At 55.4% G+C, this 15,168-nt stretch overlaps 5 protein-coding genes across 5 annotated transcripts; 3 read left to right on the top strand and 2 right to left on the bottom strand.

Annotated features, from left to right (window-relative positions):
• Window positions 1–35: 35 nt before the first annotated feature.
• BO86DRAFT_356569 (uncharacterized protein) lies at window positions 36–1,551 on the top strand (the record flags this gene model as incomplete). The annotated part of the gene is made up of 3 exons (XM_025669672.1): window positions 36–471; window positions 564–1,051; window positions 1,122–1,551. The coding sequence occupies exons 1-3, from the start codon at window positions 307–309 to the stop codon at window positions 1,549–1,551; spliced, it is 1,083 nt and encodes a 360-aa protein (XP_025530710.1). The 5' UTR covers window positions 36–306.
• A 552-nt stretch (window positions 1,552–2,103) lies between these two features.
• BO86DRAFT_356566 (uncharacterized protein) lies at window positions 2,104–3,902 on the bottom strand. The gene has a single exon (XM_025669671.1). The coding sequence runs from the start codon at window positions 3,684–3,686 to the stop codon at window positions 2,271–2,273; it is 1,416 nt and encodes a 471-aa protein (XP_025530709.1). The 5' UTR covers window positions 3,687–3,902; the 3' UTR covers window positions 2,104–2,270.
• Window positions 3,903–4,181: 279 nt separating this feature from the next.
• On the top strand, window positions 4,182–5,295 carry BO86DRAFT_407732 (SDR family NAD(P)-dependent oxidoreductase; the record flags this gene model as incomplete). The annotated part of the gene is made up of 4 exons (XM_025674295.1): window positions 4,182–4,268; window positions 4,328–4,581; window positions 4,681–4,960; window positions 5,027–5,295. The coding sequence occupies exons 1-4, from the start codon at window positions 4,232–4,234 to the stop codon at window positions 5,293–5,295; spliced, it is 840 nt and encodes a 279-aa protein (XP_025530708.1). The 5' UTR covers window positions 4,182–4,231.
• Window positions 5,296–5,718: 423 nt separating this feature from the next.
• Window positions 5,719–8,187, bottom strand: BO86DRAFT_454302 (uncharacterized protein; the record flags this gene model as incomplete). Its single annotated transcript, XM_025677052.1, has 1 exon — window positions 5,719–8,187. The coding sequence occupies one exon, from the start codon at window positions 8,185–8,187 to the stop codon at window positions 5,719–5,721; it is 2,469 nt and encodes an 822-aa protein (XP_025530707.1).
• A 2,742-nt stretch (window positions 8,188–10,929) lies between these two features.
• Window positions 10,930–14,542, top strand: BO86DRAFT_454301 (DUF3433 domain-containing protein; the record flags this gene model as incomplete). Its single annotated transcript, XM_025677051.1, has 2 exons — window positions 10,930–11,218; window positions 11,292–14,542. The coding sequence occupies 2 exons, from the start codon at window positions 10,930–10,932 to the stop codon at window positions 14,540–14,542; spliced, it is 3,540 nt and encodes a 1,179-aa protein (XP_025530706.1).
• Between the last annotated feature and the right edge of the window lie 626 nt (window positions 14,543–15,168).

Raw genomic sequence — 15,168 nt, 5'->3', positions numbered from 1 at the left:
AAAGTACTACAGTACATTCAACAATACCCTTCCCTCTTCTCATATACGTGGTAGTGTAATGATTTCTTTCCGCCCCCAATGTTAGATAGACTAAATCCTGCAGCCATGGCACTAATCCTGCAGAGCCTCGCACGATACCCCCCCTAACATGGGTGATCTAATTAATCAGGGAGTAGTAGTCTCGGAACAGGATGGGCATGATCAGGCTAGTTTTTGATCAGCCTCCCCCTCTCCTTTGCTTGGGTTTATGAGCTCCCTTCCAATCCTTCCAATCCGAGAGGGAGAGAGAGGGAGAGACAACATACGATGTCTTCTGCAGACACCGATGGCAACCAGCAACCGGGGCTCATTGCCTTTTGTGTGGTAATGCTCACAGTAGCTGTAGCCTCGGTCGCTCTCCGCTGCTGGTCCATCTGGAGCTCCCATACTCACCGGTTTGGCTACGATGATGCCTTTGCCATCTTAACTTTGGTGCGGGCCATCCCCCCCCCCCCCTTCTTTTCCACGAAAGAAGGATTAAGCATACCAACTCATTGACTAACACACACGTTGAATGTTGCCAGCCCTTCATTATCGCCGAATCGTCGCTTATCTTCTACTGGATCTCCCTGGGGTTGGGTCGTCACATCGCCACCTTACCCGTCAGCCATCAACTCGCGGGCCCCAAGATCATCTTCGCGGCCGCCTTCCTTTACGATGCCAGCATCACCTTCCCCAAGTTATCGGTGCTCTGCTTCTACCATCGGATCTTCCAGCGGGGTGGAGGCCCCTGGGTCCGCCCGACGCTTGCAGCGGTGGGCGCCCTGTGCGTCTGCTGGCTGATCGGGTCGTGGCTGGCCACGGCTTTTCAGTGCACGCCCGTGCGGGCCTCGTGGGAGGCCGTGGCCGGTTCGAGATGCGTCACGCAGTGGAAGTTCTTCACGGGGACCGCGGCCCCGAGTGCCATCCTGGATGTGATCATTCTGCTGATCCCGCTGCCCCTGCTCTGGTCGTTGCACATGACCCGGGCGAAGAAGGCCATGCTGATCGGCCTCTTCATTTGTGGGTACTCGTGAGTCCTCCCTTTCCTCTGGAGGGCAAGCTTTCCATCTTATCTAACAACGGGGAATGTGGGCTCGCAGAGTGGTCGTCGTCTCTCTCGGGCGCCTCATCACGCTTCTCAAGGCGGGTTCGGCTCTGGAAGCCGATCTCACCTGGTCCACCATCGAATATATCTGTTGGGTGCAGTGTGAGGGCCCCATCTCGCTCATGTCGGTCTGTCTCCCGAATATCACGGATCTCGGGCGTCGCTGGTTCGGGAGGCACGGAAGAACACAGCCGCTCCGGAACAGCGCCTTCTCGTTATCATCCTCCGCCAGCAAGCCCAGTAACACGGCGGAGTTGCTGAGTGGCAAACGATCGTTTCACCCCCTCGGGGAAGTGACAGAAGAAGTCGACCGAGAGACCATCCTCCTGGACACCAGTGTTGGCCCCGAGAGAAGCCTCCCGAGGGATAGCCGGCATCATATCTATGTGAACACTACCTTCGAAGCAACCCGGGATAGTGTCTGAGGGCGGGGGTTGTTTCTGCTTTTTTTTTAGATGTCGTATCTAGATTTGAACAAATATTTAGAGTTGAACAAATCTACAAATAAATGAGCGGCGGAATGGTTTGGTAGCTGAGAAGTACCGTATAATCTTAGGGACCTACCGATGCCATATGCCTCTCATTCATTTGTTCTCGATGTCTCTTGATGGGACGAAAAGAATTGTTCTTAATAAGGTGACGGCTCTGGTAAAGTGTGTGTGTGTGAGCGTGTGTGTATCTGTCGGGGATGTGGATGAGTGATGAACTCAGCTACATGAGGCTGTCTGGAAGGAGAGCCCCGATCAACATGGGCGCAGCGGGCGGTGACCAACCTGTGCTAGCAGGTGGTCTTGCCATACTGGGGGAGGGGCTGCGCGGCGTATCACCGTCAAGCTTGCCGTAGGTACAAGCTTGGCTCCCCCTCTTCCTGTCTGCCTTCGCATGTCTTTCAGCAATCTTTTTCGGCAGTCCCTAATTGAGCATGGAAGGCCTCATCATCACGAGTCATCATTTGAGGAAAGTAGATTTGTATCTGTGTCTCAGCATCTTCCGTTGTAACGTGGTAAGCTGCTGTTGTTCTTAATGGATTCATACTATCGTGCATACTAACGACTAGTCTGGCTACGAGTTGGTGGGTGTACCTTTATCTTCCCACATATCACATCCTTCTATCGGTCGCATCCTTTGTTTTGCCGCTTAAAATCTATTCCACCACTTGCAACTGCGTCAACAAGTCCGCCTGAACGTCCTTCAAAAACTCCGTCATCTGTTCGGGGGCGTGGAATGCCTCGTTATACACCAGCCGCAGAGTCAATTGATCCCGAAACGTCCAGACAAAGACCACGCCCTGGCGCGACAGCATTTCCACCCCGACACCGGCATGAATGACACTAAACCCGCGCTCGGGGGTGCCATATTCGCGCTGCAGATATTGCTCCATGATGCCCATGCTGCTGATATCGATGTCGCTGGGGGGCTCCGCCGGCGTCGGCAGGTTGCGGATGACCTCGACCAAGGTGGAGGCATACTCGCGGTGGGCCTGGAGATAGTCGCTGCTGATCCCTTTCTGATACTCAGCCTGGTACTTGCGGGCCATCTCCTCCCAGGTGTTGGAGGCGGGTTCGACGCGGGCTAACCAGCCCGAGGTAAACAGCGCGGCGGCCACCGCCGGGGTCGAGTACGGGGGAGGCAGGTACGGGCGCAGCGACTGTTTGATGGTGCTGGTGTAGTGGCGGCCCTGGTGGCGGTGGTCGGCGATGGCGCGGCGGAAGTTGACGGCGGCGAGACTGGCATGCACCGCCGCCGTGATGCTGACCCCGCGGGCTTTGGCGGCGGCCACGGCGGCGGCGGTGCTGGCGGGCGAGAAGCGCAGCTCAGCGGCCCGCGTACCCGCGGGCACTGTCGAGCCGTCCCCCAGATACGGCACCCCCACCGCCCCGGCCGCCAGCGCAAAGGTCCCCACCGCCCCGTGCGCAATAGCCTTTTGCTCCTCCGTCGCCGTGAGGGGCAAGTTGCCGGCTTCTTCCACGGGGGGCGCGAGCCGCTCGACCTCCGATCCCCAGGGAAGAGCCTCAAATGCGGCTTCGGGCCGCAGCTTCTTCTCCTCCTGTCCACAGTGCGAAGCCATCAGGTCCACCAGTTGACCCAAAAGGAAAAGGCCGCCCACTCCGTCCATCCGCCAGTGTGCGCTGTGCAAGAGTAGTTCACCGGTTTGGGGAATGTAGTACAGTCGGGCGTCCGGGGCTGGAGCGATGCGACGGATTACATCGTCGGCGCACTGGGCGTCGGCCTCGACGGAGAAGGTCTGGGAGGCCCATTGGCTAAGCGCATCGGCCGAATCAGGCACCACGTAGACGACGTGGGCGTTGGATGCGTCGGGATGCGCGGCCAGACTCGGGTGTTGGAAGCGCAGCTGTAACCAACTGTAGCGGATGAGGGCTGGGAGAAGATCTGCAGACGTAAACTGCCCCCGAGGTTGGATGGCGACGGTGTAATTGACGGCCCAGTGCTCCCGACCCAAGGGGTGGCCAGGGTCACTGACTAACTTGATGAAAGTCTCATTGGGGCCCAGGGGCCGCGTGAAGGTGTTGGGCGAGTCCTTGGCTGCGGTCCACGGCATGATTGAAGCGATGAAGGAATGTGATTGCTGGGTGATGAGGAGCGGCGGCGGCGGCTGCTTCTGCTGTTAATGGCAACGGTAGGTAGTTGAAATAGTGCAATGGGGGGCACAACGGTGGTACTTGGAGACTAGGATCAATTGGCTCAGCATTGATATCTGGCCGTATCATGCAATGACCAACAACGATGGGAAAGCCCGCTGCCACGGCTAAACCCCTCAATCCCGGTCTTACTCGGTTCCAGCAAGTCTCCGGTCGATCCTTATTAAGTTCTTAGACACCGTAAGCACTAACGGTAAGCGCTAACGGCACGGCGTACGCACTAACAGTAAGTAAAAAGTACGTATAGTATCGTATCATGCGTGACGCCCCTTACAGTCACGCTGGAGCCTCATGAATTGATTGATATGGGATCCCCAAAAGTACAGTACGTACTTTGTAAGAGTCTTCGATATAATGCAAGTCGGCGAGTCAATTCATCGACCAATCTGCTTGAACACAACACACCCGACCATAAGCAATCGATTCACTTCGCATAGCCCCCAATATGCAAGTGGAAGGTGTCGCGCTGGTCTTTGGTGGTGGTACACGTCCTCGACATCCCCATTATCGATTCCTGTGGATCAAACTAATCGAATCATAGGAAGTGGCATCGGGCGCGCAGTCGCCCATACCCTGGTCGCGCAAGGCCTCACCACTCTCGTCTGCGCGGACATCAATCTCTCCCACGCCCAAGAAACCGCCCAGTCCAGCTACGACGTCTGCGCGGAGCGACGACCAGCCTACAAGGCGACCGCCTACCAGGTGGACGTCCGCGACGAGGCGCAAGTGCACGAGTTGGTCGCCAAGATCAAGGGTCTGTATGGCCGCATCGATATCTGCGTCACTACCGCCGGGGTACAGTACAGCCAACCCGTCATCTTGCTGTTTCCATGTTTGACATCATGATAGACGACTAGCTAACCACATCTCCAACCTCGAGGCGGAAAAGAAAAGACCCCCGCTGCCAACCAAACCACGATTAGCGATATGAGCCTCGAAGCTTATCGGAGCATGGACGAGGTGCACAATATCGGGTGCTTTTTGGTTGTCCGCGAGGTGCTCCGCGCCATGATCAGCCAGGAACCGATCAAGTTGATAACCCCGAGAAGTCGGAGAAAGCCAACTCGCGGCTCTATCGTAGTGCTAACCTCGCTGGCGTCCGAGGGGGCGTTTTTAGGCGTGGGCAATTACATTGCTGCCAAGCATGCGGTGAAAGGGTTGGTTCAGACGGCCGGTAAGCTCCCTCCATCTATCATTTCCAGGTATTTCCGCTTTGCTGACTCCAATAAACCGGACCTAGCTCTTGAAAACGCAGGCAACGGGATCCGAATCAACGCCGTGGCACCCTCGTACGTGACCGGACCGATGATGGAGCAGTTTCTGGACCAGGCGCCCGCCGTCAAGGCGGCGATGCTGGGGGATCTGCCCATGCGGCGGCTGGCGGACCCGGAGGAGGTGGCGGACGCGGTGGTGTTTCTGGCGTCGCCGGCGGCGAGCTATGTCAATGGCCATACGTTGGTGGTGGATGGCGGGTCGTCGTTGCAGTTGTCGAATCAGCCGTTTACATGATTATCGGTACTTGTGAGTGGTGCTGTGCATGTGTGAACATGCTGGTTTACATCGCTGCTGCTGATGTACATTTATTCAGATTTATCTCAGAATGATATGGCGCGCAAAAAGGCAGAGATCCCTCTCGGTCAGACACGGATCCGGATTGCTCCAACGGTAGTGTTGATAAGACACAGAAATTATGTATGAATTTAGGTAAAATCATTTTACTAGATAAAGATGCATTAACTTATTAACGAGTGGGAACCATTAAGCACATCAATCGGACACAGACATAATCATGGAAGAGAAGAAGCAAGGAATGATCGCGATTAAGGAAGGCGCGAGATGGAATACAAAAACGCATCAGCCACATAAGAAAAAAAGGCGCTTGCCAGTGAGTGATAGTGATGAGGGAGAGTGACTGTCATGGAGGTGGAACATTCAAGCGGTAGGAGTAGTCGGGGCGGCGGCAGCGGGGGTGGCAGCGGGGGTGGCCTTAGCGGGGGGACTGGCGGTGGCAGTAGTGCTGGCAGGCGCAGTCGGGGTGGCAGTAGCAGGAGTAGCATACTTGGTGGCAGGAGCAGGAGCAGGAGCAGCAGTAGCAGTGCTGCTGCCCGGGAACGTCAATCCTTCATTCACTCCAACCTCCACCGTCCGAGCAATTTCTTCTCCCTTGACAGTGTACACCACCGCCAACTTCTTCTTCTTGTCCATCTCATCCGGGAAGCATCGCACCAGGGGAAGTTTCTCCACTGAGCCATAGTGTCCCCCGATGGTCTGGTAGATCTTCTCGTCTTGCACTCGGTGGCCGCCCAGGAAGATGTCGTGAATCGCGATCTTCCCGAAGCTGTGGCCGTGGCTCAAGACTTTCTGGATATCGGCAATGTCCTTCTCGAGCCCTTTGATCGTCGCGTCTTTTTCTTTGGTCTTCTGCACGAGCTCGTCGATACGGGTTTTGTTGCCGCGGTTGATTTCTTCCCACCCGCTCGCCATTCTCTGATTGCGCGCCTTCGCTTCCTCCAATTCCTTCTCATGCTGCCTCGCCTCCTCCGCTGACTCCGCCTCGGCCTTCTGCCGCGCCACCTCGGCCTGGATCTTCGCCGCCTCCGCTTGTTCAAGTTGGATCTTGGCCATATCGATCTCGTTGTTCAGCTTCGATCTCACCGTCTCCCACCTCATTCGTTCCTTCTGGAGATGGTCAATTTTGTTTTGGGATCCCAGCTGTTCGTGGAGGTGTCCCTCCTTGAGCTGATTGTATTGTTTCTGGAACTCATCCAAGACGTTCTGAGCACGGTCCTTCTGCTTCGAGACACTGAAGAAGGCCTCGGTCAGCTCCCGAACCTTAGCCTGGGCCAATCGGGCTTGTTCCTGCCAGTCAGCTCTCTCACGCCCTTCCGCAAACCGCAGCTCAATTGCCTGGACCTTCTCGTTATAGGATTTCTTGTACTGCTCGAACAGTTCATGGTTGGTAAGGTTGAGCGCTTGACCCCATTCGATGGCCTCCTGCGTGAAATGGCAAGCTAACTCCGCGCGTTGTTCCGCCTTAGAAAGCTTCTCCTTCAGGGTCGCCTTCTCGCGCTGCTCTTGCGCGTAATCCGCCTCGAGCTTCATGAACTGCTCCCGGATGGCTCGGTGCTTGCTTTGCGCGTCCTGCTTCTCCAGCTCGGCGCGAGTCCAGGCGATTTCAGCCGCAGTGCGTTGCTCCTCCGCGTGCTCTCGAGTCGAAATAGCCTCGTCGAGCTGCTTCTTGGCCACGACCAAAGTCTCATTGGCGGCACTTGCAGCCTCCACAGCATCCCGGATTTGATCCTCCAGCGCGCGGGATCTGGTTTTGAGGCCCTCCTTATCCTCCAATGCCTCCTTCACCTCTGTCCTGGCGTGGGTGAGCTGGGCCCTGAGCTCGTGGATTGTAGCCTCCAGACCCCTGATGAATTCCGCCTTGGCCTCGTGCTTGTGTTCCAACTCCGCGACCCTCTTTCTTAAGTTCGAACAAGTGTCTTGCTCGCGCGTCAGTTGCTGACGCGTCTTGAGCTCGTCGAGCGCTGCGGCATTTCTGGCCTTGATAGCATCGGAAAGTTTCACTCGCAAGGAATCGACCTGGCTCACCAGCCGCTCCACCTCGCCCTCGAGCCGCGCAACCGCTGCATCCCGGATATTGAGGAGTCCTTCCGCTTTGTCGGACTCCAGCACCGCATCATCCCGCTCCTTGACCAACTTGATCAGCTGCTCACGGGCGAGGGTCAACGCGTGGCGCACGGTCTCAATTTCTGCCTTAAGTTGCTGGTGGAGCGCGTGCGCCGCCTTGCTGTCGGCTTTGGCGAGGGCCTCGGCCCGTTGCGCCAGACTCAGCTCGTCGGATAGCTTGGCGATGGTCACCATGAGGCCCTCCGAGTCGGCCTGGGCCTTGCGAAGATGCTTGGTCATACTGGTCCGGAGTTTAATATAACTCTCATCGGAGGTGTGCTTTGTCCGCTTGAGCTCGAGGATATCTTGCATATATTCGGCATCCTGCACATGCTCCGTCTCCACATGATGAACCTCCAGCTTGTGGAGCTGGTGGCTGTTGACGATATTGGACTTATGAAGCTGGCCTGCGATCCACTCAATGGCGGCCGCATCATTTAGGATTGCCGGGTTGTAGTCCAGGACCCTCAGCACATCTGAGCTTCCCTCCTCAGTGGGGAATAAGCAGATTGGCTTGGCGACGGCCAATTCGTGGCTGAAACCATCTGCTTTGCCGTTGTAATGGCCGTTGGCGGGCGCCTTGACGGCGCCATTGCCATTGGATTTGGTCAGGGCCGTGGTCAGGCTGTCAACGCCATTGGCTGGCTTGGTGGCCCCATTAAGCTCCTTGGTGACAGGAAGAGGAGTAATAGGGACCTCAGGTTCGTTCAAAATAGCGGGGGCCATGGCGTCAATGAGAATGAGTTCGAAAGAAAGGACTTCAAAAATATTTTTGTCGGAAAAGGAAAGGAAGGGATAAAGATCGTGGTTAAAAGATCAAAAAAGCACAAGATTTGGTGAATTGTAGAGGAAGATAGAAAAGTGTGGTGAAGAGATGGAATGCTCGCTGCTGAGTCTACTGGCATCTGGGAGGATTTGTTGGGCCCTTTATACACTTTGAAGTGGTTATGGTTTCACTGATGTGAGTGAACAGAGGCATATTCTTTTTTTTTTCAGCTGAACACGTTCATGTTGCTTTGGTCTGAGCATTGTTGCTCAGCTGTAATCTTCCAGCTGGTGGAAGCTGAGGAACGGAGTGGATGCAGGAACTTGGAGTGGCGGGATTAGGGCTCGTCGGCTGGATTTACCCCATGGTTTCTTGTATGCGGGCCGGGCCTCCTTGTCCGTGCAAAACCCCGCCTCCACCCTCGGAATTCTTCAGTTCCTCACCTGTTGTCCCTCGCTTGTTCTTGCCGCGTTATTAATGCTTCGCCCACTACCCTCTTCAGCTTCCACACGATTCCGCCTCCTCTTCGGAGGGGCCGCAAAAGTCGACTCAAGCCGAGCGGCAACAGGCGTCCGTCCAATCGGTGTCATGTTCAAACGGCCCATGTGGCAGCCATGGGCTTCTGCGCGCGCCAGTCCCTTCAGCTGGCTCCGCGTCAGCCAGACTTCCCGTGCGAATGGATCTCCGATGTGAAAGACTGACACTCACATCTACCTCATCCTACTAGTCCCCATCACATCGAGATGGGTATATTATTCGGGATCCCCTTCCCTAAACCTGAGTCCTCGGGATTAAGTTTTCCTATCACGCGGATGGCGTCGCATGAGATGTTTTACAAAGCCTTGATCTTGCAGCGTGATTTGTCTGATAGTTGTGGCGGTCTCGCTCGAAACGTCATCAAGCGGGAGCTGAAAAGAAGACAGGCAATTTTAAGCGCGGTGGCCCTCACCAGCTCCTGCATCTGGCCGAGAAACTACATATCCTGTAGCCAGTGTGTTGTGCAGCGGACTCGCTGTTTGTGTTCGAGATGTGTGTGCGGTGCATGGGATCATGAAGGGCTGATGGGTATAACAAAATGGCCGTTGCAATTTAGAAGCCCTAGCAGTAAGAGCAAGCCCGTCCGCTTGCAAATCTATTACATCTTCAGTGATAGTCTGGTCCTCCGGCCTCCGTCCGAGAAACAATCATTCTCTAATGTTACCATGTGGTGGATCCACATGGTACTTGGGCCTTCCGTGCGTCTGGTGAATCTAAGAAAAGCGATACTAACAACTCTAGCGCGCCCGCGTCCAGGTCCCGATTGCTCTGTTGCTCAGATGCATGACAAATTTTTGATGAGACTCGACTAGCCCGTCGCCTAATAGAATTGGAGTTCCTGCTAAGTGTGCCCCTGTGAGAACAAGTCGCGCTAGACGGACACGAACTGTCCGAAATGTCTAAGCATGGTGGAAGGACCTCAATGGCTTGCTTCTCTTACGATATTGTTATGTGATTCGTCACATTCAGCAAACAAAAAAGCCACAATCACTGTGATCACTTTTTGGGTCTCCGAGCTTTGCCAAGTCGCGCGGCTAACGTGTTCCTTGCGCCTTGGGGTGATAAGGGTGGTAATTGAGGGTCTCTCATTCTACTTGTCTAGGTGACTGACTTCGCATCTAGTCATGGTCGTAGTCTCATCACTCAAGTATCGGTGGGAAAGGTTTTCAGGGGCTGTGTGGTAGTCTTGTCTAGGGGCATACTACCAGCTAACCCTTTGGAATTGTTTCGAGTTTTTGTCTCTCCTTCTCCCTGACCCTCTTCCTCTTTGTCTTCCTATTATCTATCCACTTCTACTGCTTCTTCTTCTTCTTCTTCTTCTTCTTCTTCTTCTTCTTCTTCTTCTTCTTCTCCTCCTCCTCGTGATGCCGACCATTGAAAAGAATTGAGGAGAGAAAATGCTGTGTCGATGGTCTCTCCGCGCACTAAAATCAACTCCTCAGACGACTGGCCCCCTGGTCCTCAGATCCAGGCACAAAAGTCGAGAGTGAGTGACTGAACCGTGATAGAACTGGTGCAATAGCCCGGGTCTTCAAGGCCTCCGGTTACTGTTCTGAAATCTTCGCTCATACCGCAGTGTATCCGACAATTCTATCCCAGTCCCGTACTCTGGAAGAAGCCATCCCGAATCATGCCTTTCCTCTCTCAGTAGAGGGGTGGGTGAGAAGTGATTTATCGAGTTTAGAACTGATGAATATATTGTGGAGACATCTTTCCGTCTTTCTTTCGGGGCTAGTACATCTGTCAGAGATGCCTGTTGCAGATCCCGACCTCCCTTTCCACCCTTGTCAGTCGCCTTGGATACTTCATGCATTCTGCGCATTTGGCTATCGATCTTTATTCTGAGAAGATTCCAGCTTTTGTGCAGGCTCCGATAGGAATTTGACTTACTAGATTCTTTACTAGTAGAATATCGTCACCTATTCCTCGTACAGTACAAGCCGGCAACTGGACAACCTTGATTCAGCCTTGTCTTGGCACATCCCCCAACACCAATCACATTTCAATCCTGTCTGCTGTGCAAGCGCCAACTGAGGCGATGCATGCCAGTCTTGCAGTCTTGGGGCTGTAGCCCCCGCATCTTATAAGAACTGTCTATGCATATTTATGTCCTGCCCTGTCCACTCTTCTTCCATACAAATACGCAATCCAGGAATGTGGTCACGATGTTCTCAAACCTCATCCACAAGCCAAAGCCCTTCCACCCCTTAGTACAGGAGACAGCCACCTCGGAAAGCGACAGCACACAAGATGGCGAGAATCATCCCGTTCGCTCCTGGCGTCACGCCTGGACCCCGACCATCCTTCGCTCGGGGACATTAGTCGCATTTGCACTTCTCTTCGCCGCGATGATCGTGGTCGTCGAGGTCTTGTCTTCGGTCTCGGCCCGGAATCAAGGTATCAGTACCAGCGACAGCAAGTACCATTATCTCTGGACGTATGGTCCGACAGCCGGTAGGTGCTTTCCTCTGGCCGTTTTCGTGCACCGAGTAGAAAGTCAGTGCTAAGATAGGTGGTGTGGGAAAAGCCCTGACGGTCGTCGCCGCACTATGGGGCCAGGTCGAGTACCGCACCAAGCAACTCATGCCCTGGCGGGTGATGGCATACTCCGGCCCCCAACCGGCCTCGCGATCCCTCCTGCTGGATTATGTCTCGGAGTGGAACGTGATCGCGCTCTTTCGGGCGATGCGTCACGGCGATTGGGCGGTGGTACTGGCGATTTTGGGCACCTTGCTGATCAAACTTCTCACGGTCGCTTCGACGGGTTTGTTCATGCTGCAGAGTGTCTGGATGGAGCATGCGGCTGCTGAGCTTCGCCTTCAAGCTCGCTTCGATGGGCGGGGGTACGATGGGAGTCTGGTGGATGGGAGTGCTGCAACTGTCGTGGCTGGAGCCCGCTGGCAGGAGTTGCCCTACCCTGTCGGTACGACGGAGGAATACGCCTTTCAGCCTTTCACGGCGAGTATACGTACTCGTAACGACGGGGTGATCTTCGGAACGGTAGATGTTTTCTCGGCGGATTTGAACTGCCAGGCTGGAACCGTCGCCAACTGGACTGAGGGCTGCACTTCGTCCGGGTGCGAGCAAACTCGACTGAATATCACCCTCAGCACCGGTGCCTCGTCCTGCGCAGGTGGGTATCGTTTCCCCAGCTTTCAAAAAAGCTACTCCTCTGCTGGGGGCTATTACGCAGACGTGTTTTCGGTTAGCTGTGTTGGTGGGGAAGATGATCCTCGCGTGGTTGTCGCTGCAGCGCACTGGACCGCCAACAAGACCGAAATCCACGGCTTGGTTTGCAGCCCCTCGTACTCCATTGCACCACGCTCAGTCTCGCTACGCCAGAGTAACCACAGTGTGATCAGTATTGGAACAACCCAAAGTTCGAACCACACCACCCAAAGAGTCCTTGCAGACGTGTCGCCAGCAGATCTAGGGGTGGGGTTTGTGTCTTCGTTGACCGCCGCAGCCGATGTCCTGGACACGCTGGGCTATGTCGATACCTCGACCAAAGGCTGGAAGTCTGCGAAATACAACCTGTCAGACCCGAATAGTACTTACCCCAGTGCATTCGCGATCATCGCGAATCTGACGTCGCCGCACCCCATGCGCGATTTGCTCAATACCTCGCTCTTGGAGAGTGTAGCCCGACCCATGTTTGCGGCAATCTCGGCTCAGGTGGCAAAGCAGTATCTCCTCTCCCCGTCAAATACGTCCTTCGCGGGTACATATTCGGCGTACGTCAACCGACTGCTAGTGAAAGAGCTTTCTGTTCGACTGATGGAGGCGACATTAGCTGTTCTGATTGTCGTCGCTGGAGCGTTGTGCTTCTTACGACCGGTTCGCTGCACGCCTCGAGATCCAGGGACGATCTCTGGGCTGGCGAGCATTCTGGCGCGGAGCCCTGCGGTGGAGGAGCGACTGGTACGGAGTAAGAATGGGACGGAAATTGCGGAGGAGTTGAATGGTCGTCGCTACTACACGCAAATCACCACCGAACACAATTGTCTGGGCTTTACTATCGCAACGGACCAGACGGCTAGTGAGAGTATGCGGACTCGAATCACCTCTGGGCCTATGAGTTGGTGGGAGCCGATGTCCGTCTCCGTCTCCTGGCGGGTAATTACAGTCGTCTTGCCTCTGCTTGTCATCGCTGGGCTCGAAACAACGTACCAGATCTCGTCTCGGCATAACGGGCTGGGCACTGTGTCCGGGGAATACATTCGGTATACTTGGGTGTACATCCCCGCGGTGATCATGCTGCTAGTGCGCATCTTCTTCGACTCGATTCACTTTTCGGCTCTCGTGCTGCAGCCTTACCTGGACCTGCGACGCGGGGGAGTCACTGCACCACGAAGCATCATGGAGAATCACCTGTCCAGCCCGACGCTCGTCTCATTGGTCAAGGCCATCCTACGACGACAAGGTGCCGTAGGGGCTACGGCAGTCGCCGTGCTACTGGCTCCAATTCTCACAGTGGCCGTCAGCGGACTATACCTCACCCAGGAGATGGAGCACTCCCAGGCGGTCTCCATCGCTCGCGTCGACAGCTTCAACACAACCATTGACCCGCATTACTCCACCTCCAGCAATGCAGGCGTGGGACTAACAGGGGCCCTGGTCGTTGCAGATAATCTCTCCTATCCTGCTTGGACGTACGAGGAACTGGTGTTGCCGACTCTCAGTGAAGCGTCTCTCACCAGCAAGCAGGGCTCTGTCCAGTACCGCTCCGCCAACGGAAGCGTGGACCATTCTTCTGTGCTGCAGATGACGCTCCCTGCTCTACGAGCCCGTCTCGAATGCCAGATCCTCGCCGAGGACACAGTGTACAGGGTTGAGAAACCCAGCGCGCTCCTTCCCGCCTGGGACCTCTATCTAAACCTGGATCCCAACTGCAGCCAGAATATGTCGACTAGCTTCGCAGTCAGCACTGACTATCCAAACACGAACAACACCTCATTCGGCTCGTTGAAGTACATGAACCCGAACGTGGCGCTGGGCAATTGTCCGACGCTGATGGGGTGGTACGGCGTACTGACGGCGAACTCCACGAAGGGATTGCAAGGGTTCACCTGCGATCCCTACATTGACCAGGTGGATGCCGCCGTCACATTCACCCTTCCGGGTCTCCAAATCACCGGCGCGACAGCGAACGAGTCGACCCGCCGACTCTTCAGTGCCGAGTTTTCGTCGAACCTGCTGTTCCCCAATTACCTTCCGCAGGCGACCAACGACGAGAATCAGGCGTTCGACGAGTTTTTCTCAGCCATGATCCACGATCAGAAGACCCTCGCGGTGGATGATCTTACCGCCGCCGGCGATTCCTTGCACTATCCCGCCGTGATCAACGCAACCCAGCACCTTTACCGCGTCCTCATGGCGCAAGGGCTCAACGGCAATTCGCGGATCTCCTCCACCAATGCAACAGCAAAACAATACTATCCGGGAACGCTCATCCAGCCCAATCGCGTCCGGCTCATGCAGAACGGTCCGTCGACGCGGATCCTCGAGGGCTGTCTGGCTGCGATGGCGCTCGCGGTCCTGGTCGCGTGCTACTTCCTGCAGACCAAGGAGGTCATCCCCGTGAATCCGTGCAGTATTGCGGGAGCGGCTTCGCTGCTGGCTGGGTCAGATCTGGTCAGGTCGGATGTGCTCCCGGCCGGGTCGGAGTGGTGCGGTGATCGGGAGTTGTTGAGACGGGGGGTCTTTGCGGGGTGGGTGTTTGGATTGGGGTGGTGGGATGGGGGGCGGTTTGGGGTTGATGTTGGGCGGGCGGAGTGAATGTTTTGTTGCCCTGCTAGGTGTGCAGCTGTTCTTGTCTCTACCATCGCCCACTACGTCCCCAGCAACAATACCAATAAGCATGATTGTTCATCACCTCCACCTGCAGCATCCCAATCAAAGAGACAAACATACATCAGAGTCAGCTCTTGTACCACCCAAGCCTCACATTCACTGCCAACACTCTTCGCCCAGCCTCTTTAATCGTGCTCCCTAGGATGCGTGGTACTGTTTCCATGTCCTGGCTGTTTATGGTTCTTCGGATCTGTCGATGTTCGCTGTCCGATACTCAAGCAATCTCAGACCATATGTGGAGCCTTTGAACGGGGCGCAGACATGGTGTCAATGAAGTCGTCACGGATCCGGGCCAGCTGATCATGACAAAGGCATTCATACCAAGTTGGCTAGCTCCCTTGCGCAAGCAATTACTGAGATATCCCAGAGCCTAGCGGGTGACATGGACTTCATTGCGGATGAAGACGCCAATCAGTGGACCTGGGAGGTGTGGATTCAGGTGGACAAGGGGGTACCTGAGCCTCCTGAGCCTCTTCAGCTAAGGCTGAAGAAAAACGAGATGTGGGAGGCGAACGAGCAGGAGCTGGGAGCTGTAATCTCGTTGTTGCTGT

This window comes from Aspergillus japonicus (assembly GCF_003184785.1).
Source record: "Aspergillus japonicus CBS 114.51 unplaced genomic scaffold BO86scaffold_8, whole genome shotgun sequence".
NCBI classification, from domain to species: Eukaryota; Fungi; Ascomycota; class Eurotiomycetes; order Eurotiales; family Aspergillaceae; genus Aspergillus; species Aspergillus japonicus.
Note: the sequence above shows the minus strand (reverse complement) of the source record. Positions and strands in the feature narration are given on the sequence as shown.

What these genes read in the sequence shown, in the direction of transcription:
- BO86DRAFT_356566 (XM_025669671.1), bottom strand. Translation starts at nt 3,686, where the DNA reads ATGCCGTGGACCGCAGCCAAGGACTCGCCCAACACCTTCACGCGGCCC.